This window comes from Balaenoptera ricei, chromosome 6, assembly GCF_028023285.1.
Source record: "Balaenoptera ricei isolate mBalRic1 chromosome 6, mBalRic1.hap2, whole genome shotgun sequence".
Taxonomy (NCBI): Eukaryota; Metazoa; Chordata; class Mammalia; order Artiodactyla; family Balaenopteridae; genus Balaenoptera; species Balaenoptera ricei.
In genome coordinates, this window is record NC_082644.1 from 84,019,077 (window position 1) to 84,039,120 (window position 20,044).

At 42.8% G+C, this 20,044-nt stretch overlaps 1 protein-coding gene across 3 annotated transcripts in view; it reads right to left on the bottom strand.

Annotated features, from left to right (window-relative positions):
- Positions 1-20,044, bottom strand: part of LOC132367139 (transducin-like enhancer protein 1) — an 87,280-nt gene that overhangs the window by 50,629 nt on the left and 16,607 nt on the right. For 2 of the 3 annotated variants that reach the window (XM_059924971.1, XM_059924969.1), the window contains exons 5-6: positions 9,152-9,214; positions 6,819-6,923 (exon numbers count right to left, since the gene is read on the bottom strand). In XM_059924971.1, the coding sequence (XP_059780954.1) occupies positions 6,819-6,923; positions 9,152-9,214 (168 nt within the window). The remainder of the gene's footprint in view (positions 1-6,818; positions 6,924-9,151; positions 9,215-20,044) is intronic. The other variant, XM_059924970.1, reaches the window with a different exon arrangement.

Consider the following 20,044-nt stretch of genomic DNA (forward strand, 5'->3'; position numbering starts at 1 on the left):
CAGCATTATTCATAATAGTCAAGAGATGGAAACAACCTAAATGACCAGCAACTGATTGGATAAACAAATGCAGCATACTGATGCAATGGAGTATCATTCATCAATAAAAAGGACTGAAGTACTTGCTACAACATCTATAGACCTTGAAAACATTATGCAAGTGAAATAAGCCAGACACAAAAGGCCACATATCATATGATTCCATTTATATGAAATGTTCAGAACAGGCAAATCCACAGAGATAGAAAGATTAGTGGTTGCCAGGGGGTTGAGGGGAGGGGGCATGGGGCCTGACTACTAATGAATATGGGTTTATTTTTGGAGTGATGAAAATGTTCAAGAATTAGATAGTAGTGATGGCTGTACAAGTCTGTGAATATACTAAAAGCCACGGAGCTGTGTGCGTTTAAAAGGGTGAATGATACGGTACGTTAAGTCATCTATCAATTAAAAAAAACTGCATAGATCTAATTTCTAAAATGAGATGCTCAACTTTCTATTCTGAAGATTCTTCTCCTTCCTCTGAAAAGAGGGAAAATGTTATAATGTCTTCTTCTAAGAAATCCAAATAAAAATCATACGAAAATATATGGGGAAATGAACAAGTAGACAATGCTTCAGTTAAGTTTCCTAATAAATAAAAAGCACACTGCCTAATTCACTAGAACCCAGACACTGAAGCCAAGCTCTACATTTGTCAGAGATACCTAGTTGTACCCTCAGTAAAAAAAAAAAAACAAAAACCAAACTAGCTCGACCTAAAGGAGAGGTAGGATGCATAAAAGACTTCTCTGCGATATTGCGCCATCTCTTTGGAAAAGTAATAAAAGGGCTAGACTGATGGAATTTAAGTGGCAGGTATGTCACTAAACAGAAGCTGGTAGAGCTGGAAGATCCATGTTTGTTGTCATCATTTTATTTACTCCCTTTGGTAGCAGGCTGTGCATTATTCTCTCAGGGTGAATTTGTTTTATAAAGAAACTTACAGCTGGGTTATTGATGCGCTTTCCAGGGATTAACTGCATACTCATAAGAATAAGAGGCTAACCTCATCCTCTTAAACTTCCCACACTACAATCCTATAGATGTCTGAAAGCTACAGCCGGAGGAAAAAAATAATCCAACATTTTTGCTAATCCTTAAACCAGTCATCTCCTGCAACAACAGGGAGTCCTTTAGGTCTACAACTCTATCTCTCAAGGACAGGAAGGCTCCTTCCGCAGACACATCAGGAGTTTGTGTTCACAGCCATCACCTGCACAAGTACACACAGTCAGACACCACAAACCACGCTAGACTTCTTTTATTTCATACTAAGTTGTTTTAAAGTATAGAGAACTATAAATTTGCCTATGGAACAGGAGTATACACACATGACCAGTAACTGGAGCCCCAAACCTGAGCCCCATAGGCCTTGACAGAAGTTATATCCATGGAAAGTAAGTCAGATCACATCCAAATAAATGAGAAAGGACAAACAACGTTGCCTACGTTAACCCCAAATTTCCCTGAGTTCCTGACGTTCATAGCACTGCTATGGGAAATTGTTTAAATTTTCTTATAACCAACAGTCAGCATCAAGGCAGCTATCAGAAATCTGGCATTTTGTGGTAGGGGAACTGTTCATCTGTCCATGTCTTCTAACTCTTCTCTCCTTCCAATTCTATCACAAGGATCCCCGTCACCTCTCAGAGCCAGCAAAAGGCCTGGTGCCCTTTCCTCTTTATGTTGAGTAAGGAAGCCAATGATGCCTTGTCCTCACATTTTTGCTTCTCAAACCTCTCCATCTGTTCCCCTAACTTAACTTTCCCCCCTGGTTCTGAACTTTAATAAGTTTGGTCGTCAAAAGTTAAATGGCAGTGCTTTTGCACTTCTGAGTCCTTATTAAAAATCATTCAAGCACGACAACTTAATGGCAGGAGCAGAGCATCTGGCTGGGTCTAATCTCAAACACCAACACCCATGTAACCACCAGACAAGACAAAGGAGGAGGTGACCCGCTGCTAGGAGCAATCGCCCCTTCACAGGAGCTTGGCCAACTGGACCCAGAGATCTGCTACAGGTGCTGAGAGAAACCAGACAGACAAAACCTCAGTTCAGGGTGTCAGCACCACATGCTCGTTGAAGGCTGCCAGCCAAGGTCTTACCCCCACAAAAGCCATGCAAGGTAAATGGTATTATCCATTATCCTGTAGAAGGACGCTGATAGAGGTTAACTGGCTGAACAAGGTCACAAAGCTAAAAAGTGGCAGTGCCAGGACTTCCCTGGTGGTCCAGTGGTTAAGAATCCACCTTCCAATGCAGGGGACACAGGTTCAATCCCTGGTCTGGGAACTAAGATCCCACATGCCACCGGGCAACTAAGCCCATGTGCCGCAACTACTGAGCATGCAGGTCACAACTAGACAGCCCGCGTGCCACAACTAGAGAGAAGCCCACGCCCCGCAACGAAAGATCCCAGGTGCCACAACTAAGAGCCAATGCAGCCAAAAACAAAATAAATAAATAAATATTTTTTTAAAATAAAAATAAAAAGTGGCAGTGCAAAGTGTCCCAACCAAGTGCATCTCATCCTAGGCCCAGGCTTTGTCCAGGTTAACACAATACAGACGGTCTTAGAAGGATGAGCATAAAACACTGAGAAGTTAGGCAGTAGGTACTTGGTTAGAAACAGATATACAACTATGTAACTGTTTTAATAAAGAAAACCACACTCTGCTAATTATTCTTTTACTCTTCTACTTTTTAATCAAAAAGCAACCATGTTTCTTTAGGGGGGTGGGAAAACTTGGCTGAGAAGAAGCACAAGGGGACTTCCTGGGGAGGTGGGAACAATCTGCACCCAGAGAGGAGTGTGGGCTACAGGGTGTGTGCATGTGCCAGTGATCAATCTGTACACTCAGGAGCTGTGCATCTCACCTGTGAATTACACATTAATTTTTTAAAAATCTGTGTGTGTACAGGTATGTATATATCCATATCTATATTTATATGATTTATATTAATTATACGTGATATAAACCCAATTATATGTGATATAAACCCAATTAAAAGATAACACTAATTATCTGGAATCCCAATCGCAACTTAAAATCAATTACGTAGTATCAGAGCAGGTAGAAGAGAGCTCTTAGTTCCCAACTCCCCAAATACTACAATGGGGAATGATATGAAGAGCCCGTCCGTCAATTTCCCTTTCCTTCAGGTAGCCATTAGCTATCCCACAAATAAAATGTTACATCAGTCAATAACCTATTTCGTTTTGAGCATTTTTTTTTCTATAAATTTATTTATTTATTTTTGGCTGCATTGGGTCTTCATTGCTGCACACGGGCTTCAGTTGCGTCAAGCGGGGGACACTCTTCGCTGCGGCGCGTGGCCCTCCCATTGCGGTGGCCTCTCGTTGTGGAGCACGGGCTCTAGGCACGCGGGCTTCAGTAGTTGTGGCACGTGGGCTCTAGAGTACAGGCTCAGCACCTGTGGCGCACAGGCCCAGTTGCTCCGCGGCATATGGGAATCTTCCCACACCGGGGCTCGAACCCACGTCCCCTGCGTTGGTAGGCGGATTCTTACCCACTGCGCCACCAGGGAAGCCCCGTTTTGAGCATTTTTAATAGCATTCCAAACTAAAAAAATCTTTGAGGAATGCTGATTAAATTGTGGAGACTATCCTGCTGTTTGGGGAAAAAAAAAAAAAAACCCAAGGTTCAAATAAATAAGTTTCCTTCCCACAATGAACTTGTTTTCTCAAGTACAAGGGAGTTTGTGCCAAACCAAATAAACTCTGTATCTGTTAAGATCTCTGCATTTTTATTGTTACAAGAACATAACATGTTTAATAGCAAAAGAGCTTATAAAAAGAAAAATTCAAAAAGTAGGGTTGCAGTTATTAGTCTGCCAATTACCAAATGTGCCATCAGTCAAGCTGTTAAAAAAAAGTATAACAAAAAATATCTCAATAGTTTCTCCAAGTATCAAATATCTAAGAAGCTTATCTTTCTTAAATACCAGGACTCTATGTAAGTTGAAGGCAGGTGCTGTGGTGAAAAAGATTTAAAATTCAGTATTTTCCGTCAGATATGAGAACTAAGTTTTCTATGCTGGTGAGAAATGGGCACCGTTAATTCACTCTACAAAAACGGAAAAAACTATAACCTCTCTCGTCCTCCTAAAAGAGCAGCCACAGTCCCAGGACACAGCTGAGCTTACCTAGAAGCCTGGTGTCCTTGAGAAGATTTAACTTTTTCCAGGTTTGCTAAAGAGAAATATCTGTAGCCCTGTCAAGCAAGCAGTAAGCTCCTTGATTGTACCTTAAAGGGAATGAGAATGTTTCAGCTCATTTGCATTTTAAAGGGTACTCTTTCATGATCTTTCACACTTGTAATAGATGTCTAAACCGTTAAATTACTATTTCTTTTCTTAGCTTGAAAGTCGATGCAGACGAAGAGCATGGCCTCTCCCAGTGTTCTTTACCCTAAGTCGGTCCCTGAACAATACTGACAGCTGCTATCAGACCGGGCTGCATTTACCCTGCGCGCAGCTGCTGCTTGTAGGAACAGACAGCCTCCCAGAGCCTCCTCCCCTCTGGGGAGACAGGCTGACACAGTGCAATGTTCAATGAAGGGGTGCAAAGGTCTGCTGAATTGTCAACCCAATTTTATGCTACTTCGATTTTCCAGGACGCGCACAATTCCTTTCAAGCAAAAATCAAGCATATGCCACAGCATGAAACTTATGGTGTGGGATAATTATTGATCACTACAAACTTTAAAAGAGTCTGCTGACATAAATTAATATACTGATCCAAAAATTACAATTATAAAAGCCGCACATGCCAGTATGCTGAAGACCTGCAACTGGCGTTAAGTCTTCTGCTGGGCCCAATTCACTGATTTGGGTTATTGTTGCTAGCTATCGGAGCTAATCTGCCTTTATAATCTCAACAACATGTTTCCTGGACTAAAGCCATTCATAAAATTAGCGATTCATCTGCCCTTCCAAAACAACCTGCTATTTTTATTTTCTGATTCAACTCAAAATGAGTATTACCTATAAACATCTGGTTAACACAATTTCCTCCTTTCTAATGGATAGGATTGGGCAGTGCCTTTGAGAATGTAAGAGTACAAAGTTTTACCACTGAGAGATGATACGTAAAAATTTAGAGCCTATCAAGAAAACAAACATGTTCCACAAAGTGTAACTGGGTACTTGAGAACTGCTTTGCATATGTTTTCCTTTAATCAAAACAGGCTTTTCCATCCTCATTCATCTGGGCTAAAAAATTCTGTGCTCGAGCTACAAGTACAATTTGCTATTAGTCTTTGCTAATCAAACACAGTACATGCAAAAGTACCAGTGAATATTTGATTTGATCTCTGAAATAAAGCAATTCATTACACAAGAAAAGGGTACAGAAGGCAGCAGACAAATGCAGATGTAATTGTGTTTTTTGTTGAATGTGATTAGAGAGCCCACTAAGTAACAGTCAAAAATGTGACACTAAGGGGGAGAGATGCAGAGCCCAGACCTGTGGGGAAGAGGAGGAGGGGAGAATTGTTTATGCAGAGCTAAGCTGTCAAGTGTAATAAAGCAGCTTGAATAAAATTTAAGCTGAAAATCCACTGAAGCTCCCCATTTCAGGGAGGAAAAAGCTATTAAAAGGAAATGAAGGTCACCCTCCCAGTTTATTTCACCTAATTGACTGCCAATAGCTTACCACAGGCAACCCGACTGCAGATCTGCAATTGAGAAACTGATGAAAGGAGAGTTTTCAAGCTGAGGCTCATTCTTTAATCCTCCTTGGCTCTTATGTTTTTTCTCCATCTCCAGTTGGGATGTAATTTTAAACCCTGATGGATTAACTGGTTCCATTGTCTGTGGCCGTCACTGCACTATGGCACTCTTAATCCGTACAGCAGCATGTCTAATTATCATTACAAAGTGTCTGAGGGAACTATAAAGACCAGCAGGGCATCTTCTCACAAGCAATTAACATAAATTGATAAATGAGTGATTTGAATCCGCTCAAGGCACTCACATATGAATAAAATCAGAAAGGACGGTCCCTTATTTCAGCTACTTCTTTCGCTTAGTCTGGAAGGGCAGAAAACATGAGAACCGTCCTGGATCCTGCAGTGAGGGGGCGGGGGGATGAACTCATGCAGGGGATGGACCCAACAGTTCACCAGGCTCATTAATGCAGAGCAAATGACTTGTGACTGACAACCAGTTGCCAGCAAGGAGCACTAACTGAACTCAACCCAGGAGAGCAGAAACCTGGTGAAAGGCTAGAGGGCACTAGGGCAAGACAATCATCACTTCTTCAGCAGCAAGAGGGCTTTCTTTTCATTGGGGTGCCACTTAAAAAAATTCATGAAAGAGGCACAAGAAAAGCAAAACAGTTATGCATAGGTTCTAATACCCTGGGAAAGCAAAAGGCAAAAAAGCAAAAGACAACAAAATGAAATAATGCCGAGCTACGTCTTGACCTCACTGGGATCTAAAGTTTATACAACAGAAGTAAGGAAAGTACGTATTTAAAACCCTTGCCAAAGCTTTAACCTAAGGGAGCAGGGTAAACTACATCTATTTTTCCATTGCAAAGAAGATTTATTTTTTCTTCCCCTCCTAAAAATGTTTCCATCATCTCCCTGATGCTGATCTTTCTTCCCCTACACACCTCAGCATACCTGACACTGCCACCCCCTGCCCCCCGGCTTATCAAATGGGTTAAGATTAAGAGACACAACATTATATATAGATAGATAGATATTAAGCCAACAAATTAAGAAGAAATGAAAGCTGGTTATACACACTGTAGGAGGTAGACCTGGTAGGCCACGTACCCCGATGATGGCATTCAGCTCTGCCATGGTCACCTGTTTGGCACGTTCGACAGCCTGGGCCACCTGCTGTTGATGCTTTGAAAACAAGGAGAAGGGAAAAGTGTTAGCAAGGCAGCCAAGACCTTCACTGTACCTTCCAACAATAAGACAAATGCCACATGTGGTGCAGACTGAAGTGTAATATGTCTTTAAATGTGAACTTGCTCGAGCACACATTGTTCCACAGAACACACACACAACCAGCAAAGGAAAACTGAGAGTGGTGCATCCCTCATTTCTAACCAACACCAGTTACCACTTAACTTCTGATGGGAATCTGGGGCTTGGAATGATAGAAAGTCAAAGGAGGACATCAAAAATGGTAACGTGAGGCCTTAGAAAATAAACAGTATGGGATCTGGAAGATCACCCTGGTTCTCAAAGGGGGTTTGCTATGATAAGTTTGAGCAGGAAAAGTTTACAGCCATTTAAAAACACCCCTTTTGATACTTAAAATTTAAATATTAAACCTGCAATCACTTCTCTGGTCAACAAATCTCAACCCACCAGTTGGTTTTGGAAACTCTGGGAATTCCTCTCCTCCTTTAGCCCCTAGATGTTTCACCCTCCACAGGGGAAAGGAAAGACCCCGCTCCCCGCCCCCCACCCCCCACACACTCTGAGATCACAGGCTGGAAACAGCCTGCGCACCTCCCAGCTCCACTCACAAATAAAAACAAAGCCACAGGTCTCTTTGGGAGAAAGGAAACTGTAGCAGAGACCAGGATTACTAAAATCTAATGAACAACAGGCTTCAAAAGGCCAACAGGGGACCTCCCTGGTGGTGCAGTGGTTAAAATCCACCTACCGGGCTTCCCTGGTGGCGCAGTGGTTGAGAATCTGCCTGCCAATGGAGGGGACACGGGTTCTAGCCCTGGTCTGGGAAGATCCCACATGCCACGGAGCAACTAGGCCCGTGAGCCACAACTACTGAGCCTGCGCGTCTGGAGCCTGTGCTCCACAACAAGAGAGGCCGCGACGGTGAGAGGCCCGCGCACTGCGATGAAGAGTGGCCCCTGCTCGCCGCAACTAGAGAAAGCCCTCAAACAGAAACGAAGGCCCGACACAGCCAAAAATAAATAAATAAATAAATAAATAAATAAATAAATAAATAAATAAATAAAAATTAAAAAAAAAAAATCCACCTACCAATGCAGGGGACTCGGGTTCGAGCCCTGGTCCGGGAAGATCCCACAAGCCACAGTGCAACTAAGCCCACGAGCAACAACTACTGAAGCCCGCACGCCTAGAGCCCATGCTCCGCAACAAGATAAGCCACTGCAATGAGAAGCCCGTGCTCCGCAACAAAGACTAGCCCCCGCTCGCCGCAACTAGAGAAAGCCCGAGCGCAGCGAGGAAGACCCAACGCAGCCAAAAATAAATTAAAAAAAAAAAAGAAGAAGGCCAACAAATCTAAACTGTAACATCGAGTATATGCTATGCTGGAAAAGGCTGCCATAATAACAGCAGAGATGGTGCTACCCAGCATGGAAAAGTAGATGCCAGTGAGAACAAACACTCAGTATTCCAGCTCCAAGGCCCATAAGTTTTTCACTGTCTCAAGATATAAGCATCCTGTACACACTTAAAACAGTTTTGCATTTATTAGCTTGTATCCAAAAGTAAAGGCAAAACTAAAACATTACTGGTTTTGAGTCATAGATTACTCACATAAAGAGCCTTTCCCTCTCAAATTATTAAGGGTGAACTTCTATTACTTTGTAACTTAATAAAATGGCTTATATATGTATATAACTCCATAAGCTAAAGTAACATGAACAGGTAACATGAATGGTCTTATCCTTAATAGCACTGGCATCCACTCCCTCCATGGACAGCATTTAGTCAACCTGCCCTGATGTACAAGGACAAATGAAATACCTGCTCCCGTGGTCAAGTCAACCCTGATGGAACCATTTTTAAAATGCAGTAAAAGAAAAGCTCTCTAGAGAAAGGACACGTGAATCATCAGTAGCCATCAAGCTTATTTATACTACTCCTCTGAGGAAAGAAAAGCTTTATGCTTGATAGTCGTTTTGCAGTTTTCCACAGAAAAAAAATAATTTCAGGTTGAGCTATTGTCACCACTTCTACAGTGTCCCCTCAGATCTGTTAGATGGAACAGCAGGGGGTTTACACACTTCAGCTGTAACAGATGTTCTTCACACTTGTTCCTCGTGATAAAATTAACATCTTAAAACTAGCTAATTTGCAAACAGAGAAGCAACATAATTGCACTTTAACAGCTGAACAGTTTTACTTACTTCCTGAGACAGAAATGGGATGACTTGTGCACAAATCGTATTCAATCTCTTGGCGATTTCAGTCTATAAAGACAAAGCGATATAAATGTTTAGTATATTTCATAATCAGTTCAGAAAGATAAAACTTCATACCCAACATCTGAGTCCTCCAGTGCCTCACTCTTGAGGGCATAAAATTGCTTTCCCAGGCTATGTCAGCAATATTTATCTTGAGATAAACAGCAGATATTAATCCCACTTGCAAAGTAAGACATAATCACACACTTTATTGGTCACTTACGAGATAATGGGTAGTTTAATTGAGTTGGAAAATCTACGTGGTTTAAGGCTACGTAATCATTTAACCTGGTGGGATTGCAAACCTCTCCGTACACTTATTCAATTACGGCATATCAGGGTACATTTATATAGCAAGTTCATTCAAACTGGAGTCAGAACCCTGGGGAGCAGAAGTACCGCCAAAGCAGTCTAGCTCTCAAGATAAGGTCTAGAGCGAGACAGCGGAAGAAGACCTCCTTCCCACCTGTCTCAATTCCTGCACAACTGAAACAGGACGTTAATGTTAGTAAGCCTTCACTAAGTCTCAAAATTTCAAACAAGCCTACAAAACACTGCTGAAACAGAACTCAAGTCCAGAGTGACAGTAAAGTCAAGGTATTCTGGCTATCTGTAAAGTTTTACCACAATTCAGCATCAAATGCCAGGACCTCACTGACAGGGCCCACGGTTCCACTGAGTTTAAGAAAATGTGTCCTGGGGCTTCCCTGGTGGCGCAGTGGTTGAGAATCTGCCTGCCAATGCAGGGGACACGGGTTCGAGCCCTGGTCTGGGAAGATCCCACATGCCGCGGAGCGGCTGGGCCCGTGAGCCACAACTACTGAGCCTGCGCGTCTGGAGCCTGTGCTCCACAACAAGAGAGGCCGCGATAGTGAGAGGCCCGCACACCGCGATGAAGAGTGGCCCCCGCTTGCCGCAACGAGAGAAAGCCCTCGCACAGAAATGAAGACCCAACACAGCCATAAAAATAAATAAATTAATTAATTAATTTTAAAAAAGAAAAAGAAAATGTGTCCTGAGTGTCTGCGGCACAGGCTGTTCTAGAGAAAGTAAGAAAAGTCCGTGCTCGGCTCCAAATGCACAGCACTCCCTCTGCAAGAGGGACAAACTGGCAAAGAAGGGAATGAAGTGTGCTCTGCTCCCAGGCTAGGGTAGGATCCACATGCCCACCCCACCTCCAACACCCTCTAGTAATGCAAAGGAGCCCTGCTTTCCTCTAACTCTGAAGAACCAGTTCTGCTTTAAAAAAAAAAAAAAAAAAAGTCATCCGAAGAGTCCTACATTGGCCTTATTTATTTCATTATTTTCTGTCAATGCTTACTAATGCCGCCTCTATTACTGAATTAGGCAATGAAAAGCATTACGAGGAGAAGAAAATTATGAAGCGCAAAGCCCATGCCCTTGAGAAAGAGAGAATGGAATAAGTGAAACAAAGTAGAAACCTCAGGAACTGTATAATCAAGTACATAAAAAAGAGCTGCCTTTTGTCCTCTGAGATGATTCCAGTTAACTGAGCAACAAGCCTTTGGTTTTATGGGATTGGATTTAGGCCAACCCAACTCAATTCTCCCTGACCACCAATGAGATAGGGTTACAGACAGTGCCTTGGAAGAAATGTACTGGAAGGGGAAATGACTGGTATAGAGAACAAACCCGTGACCTTGCTTGAACAAGCGGGGCAAACAGATACGTATATGCAAAAAGGGTGCAGCTGTACTAGGTGCAAACACAGAACTGGGTCAGCCCTACCCAGTTCATTTGATCACAGCCACCCACTCAAGCTAACTCAAGGTCATGAAAGCATGGGCGGGCCACCCTTGCCTTTGCAACAGGGTTCTACACTATGTATCTGGGTAGATGTAAAGGAGTAGGGATGCTCTCTGTGGACTCTGAGGTCCCTGCTCCCCACTTCCTACCTGCCATACATTCCAACAGCATTCTGTACTTTTCCCATCTCCAAAATTCCCTTCACGTTTTCCAATTTTAAAAATGACATCTGCTCACTTTGAGCACATACACACAGATGTATACTATATAGACATATACAAGAAAGTTAAAATAACCCTAAGTCCACCATCCAGAGATTACCACAGTAACGTTCTGGTGATCCTGGGAAGCAGCACCCCAGGCTCTCATTATCTGTGTGTGCACAAGCCCAGAGTGGAGGGAGACACTTTGATACCAAGGGGTCCCAATACGTATACTGCTTTTCTGTAATTTGTTATTTCCACTCAAATGTGTCATGGACACCCTCCCACTCAATAAAAACAGATACGAATAAGGACATCATCAACATATCCCACTATACAAGCAGACGGGTGTCTCAACACTCCCAATATCAGGGGATATTTATGTTTCACCTAATTTTCCACAAGTAAACACTGTATGTCAACTAACTCTCTCCCTGGATCTCTAAAAGGAATCTCTAGAAGTGAAATTGCTAGGTCAAAGTGTATGTATATTTTAAACTGTAATGCATGCTGATAAACTGCCCAGCAGAAAAGCTTACCAATTTATATCATCACCAGTCTATGAGGGTGCTTGCTCCCCCACCCAGTGTCAATACTGGGTTTTGTTGACCTTTTTAAAATCTTTATCCATCTAATAGATTTTAAAATGACCTCATTTTTATTTGCATTACTTGGATTCTTCCTGAAGTTAAACATCTTTTCATATATTGACTGGTCCACTTTATTTTTCCTTTCTCTTTCTTTCCTTTGGTATTGATTCATCATTGTCTTTTTGTAGTAGTTCCCATATGACAAATATTGACTTTTCCAGTTTTTCCACCTTGTTACCTGTCTTTCAACCTTGCTTATGATGGATTTTTTGCTGTGCGTAACTTTGTTTTTACGTGGTCAAACTAAAAAATAGTCTTCCTATGTTCCTGGCCTTTGGGTCGGGATTAGAACACCCCCAAATTACAGAAGCCATTCTTAATTTTCTTCTAGTGCTGCTATGGCTGTACTTTCTGCACTTAATTACTTGACCTACCCGGAATTTAGTTTAAGAAGGAAAGATGATCTCTTTAATTAATAATTATATATGTTATTACATACAGTGGCTTCAAGGTAGAAGTGAACTTGACTGTCAGGGAACAGTTAAGACCTGGTCTGAATGAAATCAACTTGTAAACCTTTAACATTAAACCTTTAATATTAAGAAAAAAATAAAAGAAGTACAGATTAAAGCACAGACCATATAAATTGAGTTAGAGTAGCTAAGACTGAAACAGGAGGACCAGGGTTAAAGATCAAAGCTCAAACTGATGAAGAAACATCAAAAGCCATACCATTTGTCCTGGGAATTCTAAATAAATGGTCTGGAGAAGAAATGGAAATAAGAACAGAGAAGGATCTTATCCCAGCTGTCTCCTCCTTCTGCCAGGTCTATAAACCCTAATCTGAAAACTATCCTCTGACACGTGAGTTTAACTTTGATCAAGGAGGCCTGGATTCAAATCTCCCCTCTGATTTACCTTAAAATTCTCCAAGCCAGCTATAGAGTATCTACTCCTGGCAGCATGAGGATGCAACTTATTTCCCTGACAGTGCTTTGGGAGGTCTAAGACATCATCACCACCCCAGCCCTTAAAATAGTCTGGATGGCAGCATAAAAACTGACAGTGACTCTTTAGTATTATCTCTTGCTTCAACACAAGGGTATTCTGATAAGAACTTTAATTTAGCACAAATTAACGAGTAGTAGTGTTTTCCACCCGTGCTTCTATTCCTGACCACGGAGTTTATAAGCAGGTTAAACTGGATAGTTGACCCTGCTTAAGCAGGTGTTAAGAAAGTTCTGTAACCTTTTCAGACTGCCTTCTTTCTACCTCTTCCAAAGACTAGACAACTCCAGTGGAAAAAAACAAAAAACAAAACCCAAAAAACTGTAGGCTAACTGTACTTCCCACCTGGAAATCATTTTCCTGCCCAAAGCTGAAGACGTATTTGGTACCTGCTAACAGTCATAACGTTTATAAGTAAACTTACCCTGTGCCTGTACTTCTGACACCATGTAAGGCAACAAAACTAAGTCAGCATTCAAGAGCCAGCCCTAAACCAGATTTGTGTGGAAACTTTATGCCCAGAAACTTAACCAGCTTGATTAAGGCCCCAGCATCAGGCCTTACTTCAGGAACAGCCACCACCCACTGAGGCAGCAGGAAGCAGGAGTCCAAAGAATCTGTCCAGAACCAGCTTTTATTCTCCCTGTCAAGGTCAACTCCCTTCTCACTGACTTGCTTATGGTAATAAGGTTGGCCCTCATAATCCAAAAACTTGGGTTTGCATCTCAGCACACTAGTATTAGGTGTCCTGAGTTAAGTCACTTCAACCACTGAGCCCCAGGTCTCTTATCAACAACCTACTTCAGTGTTTCAGCAGAATCAAGTAAGCTAATATGTAAACTACAGCTGCACTATTAACAAAGTGCTTTGCTCTTATCCCAATCCTTCAAGGCCTACCTCAAATCCATGTAGAAGCTGCCTTTCTCCCATAACACCAATAAACAAACTCTAGGCCCTTCAAGATCCTCCAAAGCATTTACCATCATTTGGCAAACCAAGACTTTATGTTTAAAATCACATCTTATGTGAAGCTTCTAGACAGTTTCCTAACAGCTTCCAGCATCAAGTCTTCTCAGCATAACAGGGAAGCAGGAGAAGACTCTGGCTGAACACTTTGATACAGCTCCTTGCTGAACCCTCCCCACCAAAACTGACCACAGGGTACACATTCCACATATGGGGCTTTCAAAGGAATGACTCGCTGCACCGAAATGGAATCCCCACACACCCTAAACTCAATGACCAAGATGTTAACCACAAAAACCGTTCCTAACCAGTGTCAGAATAAAGCTCTGTTTATAGTAAGAAATTGTATCTTAGTAGGTACAAGATTCAGGTACATATATATTTTAACTGAGTTAAATAGGCCAAATACCTCCAAGGCCAGCAATGAACCAAACCCTGGTACATGTTGGCAGAGCTCTTAAATTGAAGACATGTTCTTCTGAGCATCTGAACTTAACTTTTTGGACTTCATGATTCCTAAAAGCTCGGCTTTCCACCTTTTGATACTCCTCCCACCTCATCTAATTTCCAGACTGAAGAGCCAGCCTGCTCCCCAACGGCTGCCCACTTCTCCACTACACACAGAGAAATATACAGTGAAGGTTGTTGTAGGCTGAAAGCAGGGCGAGGACTGCTTAAGAGTAATTGCCCATGGGTCTCAAAGCAACCCAATGGCACCTCGCCCAAAGTCAGCTTACGGAGGGGAAACTCCACCACCATTAAATTGCAAATTGGTGGATCATAAAAAATGCCGCTTATGCTGAGGGCTGGCAAACTGATCTTTCTGTTTCCTCAAACCAAGCAGGAGGCCAAGAGAAAAACACAGTGGAGAGCTGGTAAGAAGTGCCTGGCAACAGATAAACAGGCAAGAACATGAAAACAAAGCACACAAAAGGAAACAGATAATGTCTAAATCCCTTCTGACTAGAAGGTTCAGAGTCTGTGAAATGACAGCCTTCAATACAGAAAAATGTTCAACCTCACCAGCAACCAAATGAAATGCAAATGTTGTTGTAAGTAAAGTGGGTCATTCTGCACCAGTTAAGTTAGTTTATTAAAAAAAAAATTAATGAAATCCAACGATGGTGAGTCTTCTGGGAAACTGGAGTAATCACACATTACTGATGACAGAGTAAATCGGTACGGTCGTCTTGGAAAGCAACTGGGCAATGTGTTTCAAGTGCATGAAATTATTCAAACCTTTTGGTAAGGCTTCCCACAGCTAAGAATTTATCATAAGGAAATAGTTCAAATGAAAAGCATTCCATGCATGAAGCTGTTCACTGCAGCACGAGTTTCAAAGCAAAAGAGGAAAAGTCAGGTAAAAATGTAACAGTAGTTCAACACATCACAACCATCTGCAGTTTTTTAAAAACTTAACATTTGTCCTCCTGATAAATCAGTTGTCTAAGTATTAGGAGAACGTGTTAAATACACGACATGAACCCAAAGGCAAGGCAAGTAACCATTTTAAAGTCATGTTTATAATAATGATGCTTAAATGACCAACAGTTACTAGATGAAGCAGGAGGGGAAGAACAAAGCTGTGGTGTTAGTGTGACTGTTTTTTGTTTGTTTGTTTGTTTGTTTTACAACATATGCATGTGGCCAAGCGCTGTAATTTGATACCCCAAATAAAACCAGTGATTATCCTGCTGTAGCAGGGTTATCAGTGCCATTTTCCCCCCTCCAGTGACCTTGTAGATGCCGCCCTTGATTTATCGTTTGGATGTATTATTAAACAGGGAAGGGAGCAAAGGGTGATCAGGCCCACCACTCCTGTGATTGACCCTGGCACTGAGTCACACAAGGATGCTGGCAAACCCTGAAACCCTTTGGGTGCCCGGCCCTCTAACAATCTTCATGTCACATATGAAGAAGCCAAAGCCTAAAGGAAATGATTTGCCCAGGATCATAAAGATTAAAAGCCACGTTTGCTGCCTAGTCCTTTCTCCAGGAAGCAGAAGTGGGAAATTGGAACATACTCTAGACCAGAAACAAAGCTGATGTACTCAGCCTTGTTTGCAAAGCAATACAGCCCTAACAGGACCACAGCAGTACAAGGCCAAGGCCATGTCATCGCTCAGCCAACAACGGTACTACAACAAGTGGCCCCAGTCTGTCACTGACAGGGTCACTGTACTCCTGCTGTCTTTGGCAGAAGTACAGTGCAAGGCAAAGTAGGCATTTCACAAGGAGCCACAGTTATAAATTGCAAACCTTAAATAAACAAGTAGCAGCCAAACTGCACTTTTGTCCTCCCCTTTGCAGGCAAAGAGAATTAGTGCCTCAGCCCTAACATCAGACAATCTGGCCCACCAGTAAAGCAAAATCCACAAAAACACATCCACAAGTACATCTCTATTTCCTGAAGATGACATCTGATGTCCCTAAGGAAAATTCAAGATGTTTGACTAAAACTGCATATCCAAAATGATATATTCAAAACTCTGCAAATAAACTTCCAATACTCCCCCCCACCCCTTTACAGGAGGGGGAAAGGCTTCTTGGCCTAGAGACCTCCTTTAGAACACTGGCTAGTCACCAGACCATCTCCCATCCTAGCACCATGCTTCACCAGCACACTCATGAAAAGGGAATTTTATCTGAAGTTCTAATGCATCAGAGTAGCTCTGTTTAAAATATAATGACGTCGGGCTTCCCTGGTGGCGCAGTGGTTGAGAATCTGCCTGCTAATGCAGGGGACACGGGTTCGAGCCCTGGTCTGGGAAGATCCCACATGCCGCGGAGCAACTAGGCCCGTGAGCCGCAACTACTGAGCCTGCGCGTCTGGAGCCTGTGCTCCGCAACAAGAGAGGCCGCGACAGTGAGAGGCCCGCGCACCGCGATGAAGAGTGGCCCCCGCTTGCCGCAACTAGAGAAAGCCCTAGCACAGAAACGAAGACCCAACATAGCAATCAATCAATCAATCAATCAATAAATCTTAAAAAATATATATATATAATGACGTCGATAAATGACTAACCACAATTTGGGGGAAATCCAAATGAAAAGGACTTGGGGCCTCTAAGCTGACGATATAATGGTTATGAGGTTATCAGCGATTTTCAAACATAAGAACGCATCAGGATCACCTGAAAGGCTTGGTCAAACATAAGACAGCTGGGCCCACGCCCAGAGTTTCTCAGCCAGGAGGTCTGGGGCCCCAGCATCTGCATTTCTAACAAGGCTTCAGGTGCTCTGCAGTTTGTTGGACTAGGGACCACACTTTGAGAACCGTGCCATTGAATAACCATGACAGCGGCAGCATCTACTGCTTAGTACACAGCAGCTCCAATTACATCCAGGCTCTAAGTGTCAGTCAGGGTAGGTGCCCTTGGAGACTGCACCGGAAGGTTAAAATAACTCACCTAGGTCAGAAACAGGAGGGGAAGTCAGGCCTGCCTTTCTCCAAAGCCTTGCCACAGTGAGAGATGACCGCCTTTCTCCACACATTTTTACAAAACAAAACCAAGGCAAGAACACAAACCGGGGCTGGAGGAACCCATCTGACTATTGTGGGAAACCTCAAACAATATTCATTCAAATGAGTCCACCTGTGGCAATGTACTCTTGCCCCTTCTTCAACCTGATGATTAAAGCAAAACAAAGAGGACCAGAAGACAGAACCCCATCAGTGGCTCAATTAATCAGAACACAAGTCGCCAATTATGGGCAGATCCTAACTTTTATGTTCCGTCTCCCCCCTCATTTGGCAGCTCTAAACCCCAGCCCTTTCCAAAGGGGCACAGACTCTCTCCTTCCACTGCTCACCTTTCACACTCGCAGCTTCTCTCCAAACAAGAAGGGGTTAAAATAAAGGGAAAGAATAACCTGCTGAAGGCTGCCGAGGCGAGATAGCAACACTAATTGCTCCCATACTCCGGCTCCTCGAGAGGCAGATTGCAAGGGCTCGCATCTCCGGAGAAAGCTCTCGGATCTTCGCAGCAGCTCTCAGCAGAGCAACTCAAGTGCCCTTAATTGTTTATGTTCTTAATGCAGAGCCTCTTGAATGCATTCATTTTTAATAGCAGGCTTGAGTGTGGGGCCCATCAAAGAATGACAAAGCAACTCTATTCACTGGTCCTCCTTCCTGCAATGATGGTCTTCTGATTTATTTGCAAATGACAAGTTTGGCAGGCTCCACTTGAGGGCTGCCCTCTTTTTTTTTTTTTTTTTAAAGAATTCAGTTGCATTTTCCATGATGAAGTTGAGTCTGCAACACTGTGTATTTGTGTAAATTCTTCCCCCTTCAGTTCCTTCTAATTAATGACTTAAATGTTTTGACCCAACTGTTGCCAAGCAGTGCATTTGGGCTTTACTTTGTCATTCTGGTAAAGATGCATCCTTGACAAAAGCATCGCAGCTGTTTCAGTGCCTGAACAGCACATTTCCATTATTGAGAAACCCTTGTTATGGAGTTCAGAAAGTGCTGTTCACAGTAAATTGTAATGACTTGTCCCATGATGGAAAAAGACATTCGGTGGTGTCAAAGGAAAATGCACTCTGTTGCACCACAAGAAGGGTTTCAAGACAAACTCCGCAGGGTGAATCACGGAACGCTACCATGAAGTCACCACCTATTGTTCTGGGAATGGAAAGAGAGCAAGCCTACACCTTTCACCTTCTTCACAGGTCTTAGTCATTAGGGAGCTCATGAGAAATTAGATAATATCATACAGTAGCAGGAAGATCAGTGGGAGGAAGAGCCAGCTACATCATCATGGCATGAAGGCTAAAATTACAATTACGAAAATAAAACATGCCTATGTAAAGACAAAGACTGCACGGGAATATGCAAAAAACAAGTCGCCTCTGAAAACCAGGTTTATGAGAATGGTCTTTATTCAGAACTTGGAATGTTATTTTCCTTGCAATAACACTTAAACCCTTTCCTTTTCATCATAGCAACCTTTTAGGCCTGTGTAAACGGTCTTTGGTTGGTACTGACTTCCAAGGGTCTGTGTCACTATGTCCCTGACTTCCATCATGACAAAGCAAACACCCAGTGCACACAACTATAAAGCACAATTTATCATCAGCTTTAGCATTTCTCATCATCCCCTTCCCCACATCTTGTCTGGAGATCACTGAATAAGCAGTTCGGTATGAATGTTTCCCTAACAGGTTGGAATCTTTAGCCAATCTAGATAGTGGGAAAGGAATTTCCTGCCTTAGGTGACCATGGGACCGTGGTTCCCTAATTTTAAAAACATGCTACAGCTGAATGACCCACACATATGAAGGATGGCTGCCACTCTTCTTCCAGAGCAACTTCTTAGGGAAAGCAGCTACTCCATCAAGAGGCCTATGCCATCAAAGCCATGTGGCATGGCAGCAGAATGACCCCAAGTTAGATAGATGTGTGTGTGTGCATGCATTGCTAAGGCCATCTGAGTCCCAAACTCAGTCTCAGTTGGGAAGCCCCATCCCTGGGCCTTCTTCCTCACAGGCTGAGCTGCTGGAGAGGTGGTCCTTTGGGAAGGAAGACAAGGTTCCTGGCATTCCAAGTGGAAACCTGGGATTCTCTTTTCAATCAACATCATGTGCCAAGAAACCTGCGAAGCTCCAGAATGCAATTTACCCCGCAAGAGTGGCCAGAAGATGAATTTGAATGGAGGGGGCTCTACTGCACACTGGGAGTCGGCCTCTGCCTCAGGAACAGTGCTCTGTTGAACCCAGCAAGTGCCAGAGGGGCATCAAAGGCTGGGAGCCACTGAGGCAGAAACAGAACTTGTGTGCAGCGAAGTCAACAGTGGAGAAAAAAATTATTTTCTCAAAAACACCTTAGGATCATGATTAAAATGAAATCTGGGAGGCTGGAGAAAATTTTCAAAGCATACCCTTTTGGAAAAGCTTTTAAGTACTTACAAGATGGTAAGTACAAGGATACTAGACAACAGACTTCACTAATGCATTCAAAAGTCACAGAATATTAACTCAGCTATGCAGGTGGAGGTAAAGAGAAATATTTTAAATACAAATTAATTCTTTTTTTTTTTTTTCCTTTGGCCGCCCCGTATGGCATGCCGGATCTTAGTTCCCTGACCAGGGATCCAACCTGCACCCCTGCATTGGAAGCGTGGAGTCTTAACCCCTGGACCACCAGGGAAGTCCCCACAAATTAATTCTTAAAAAAACAAAATAACCTGATCATCACAACACAATACAATCCACAGAGAAATCTAAGCAAGAGAAAAATAATCATCATTTCTCCAAGATAACAATCAAGCTACGTTCAGGGAAACAAAGTGTGCTCTATG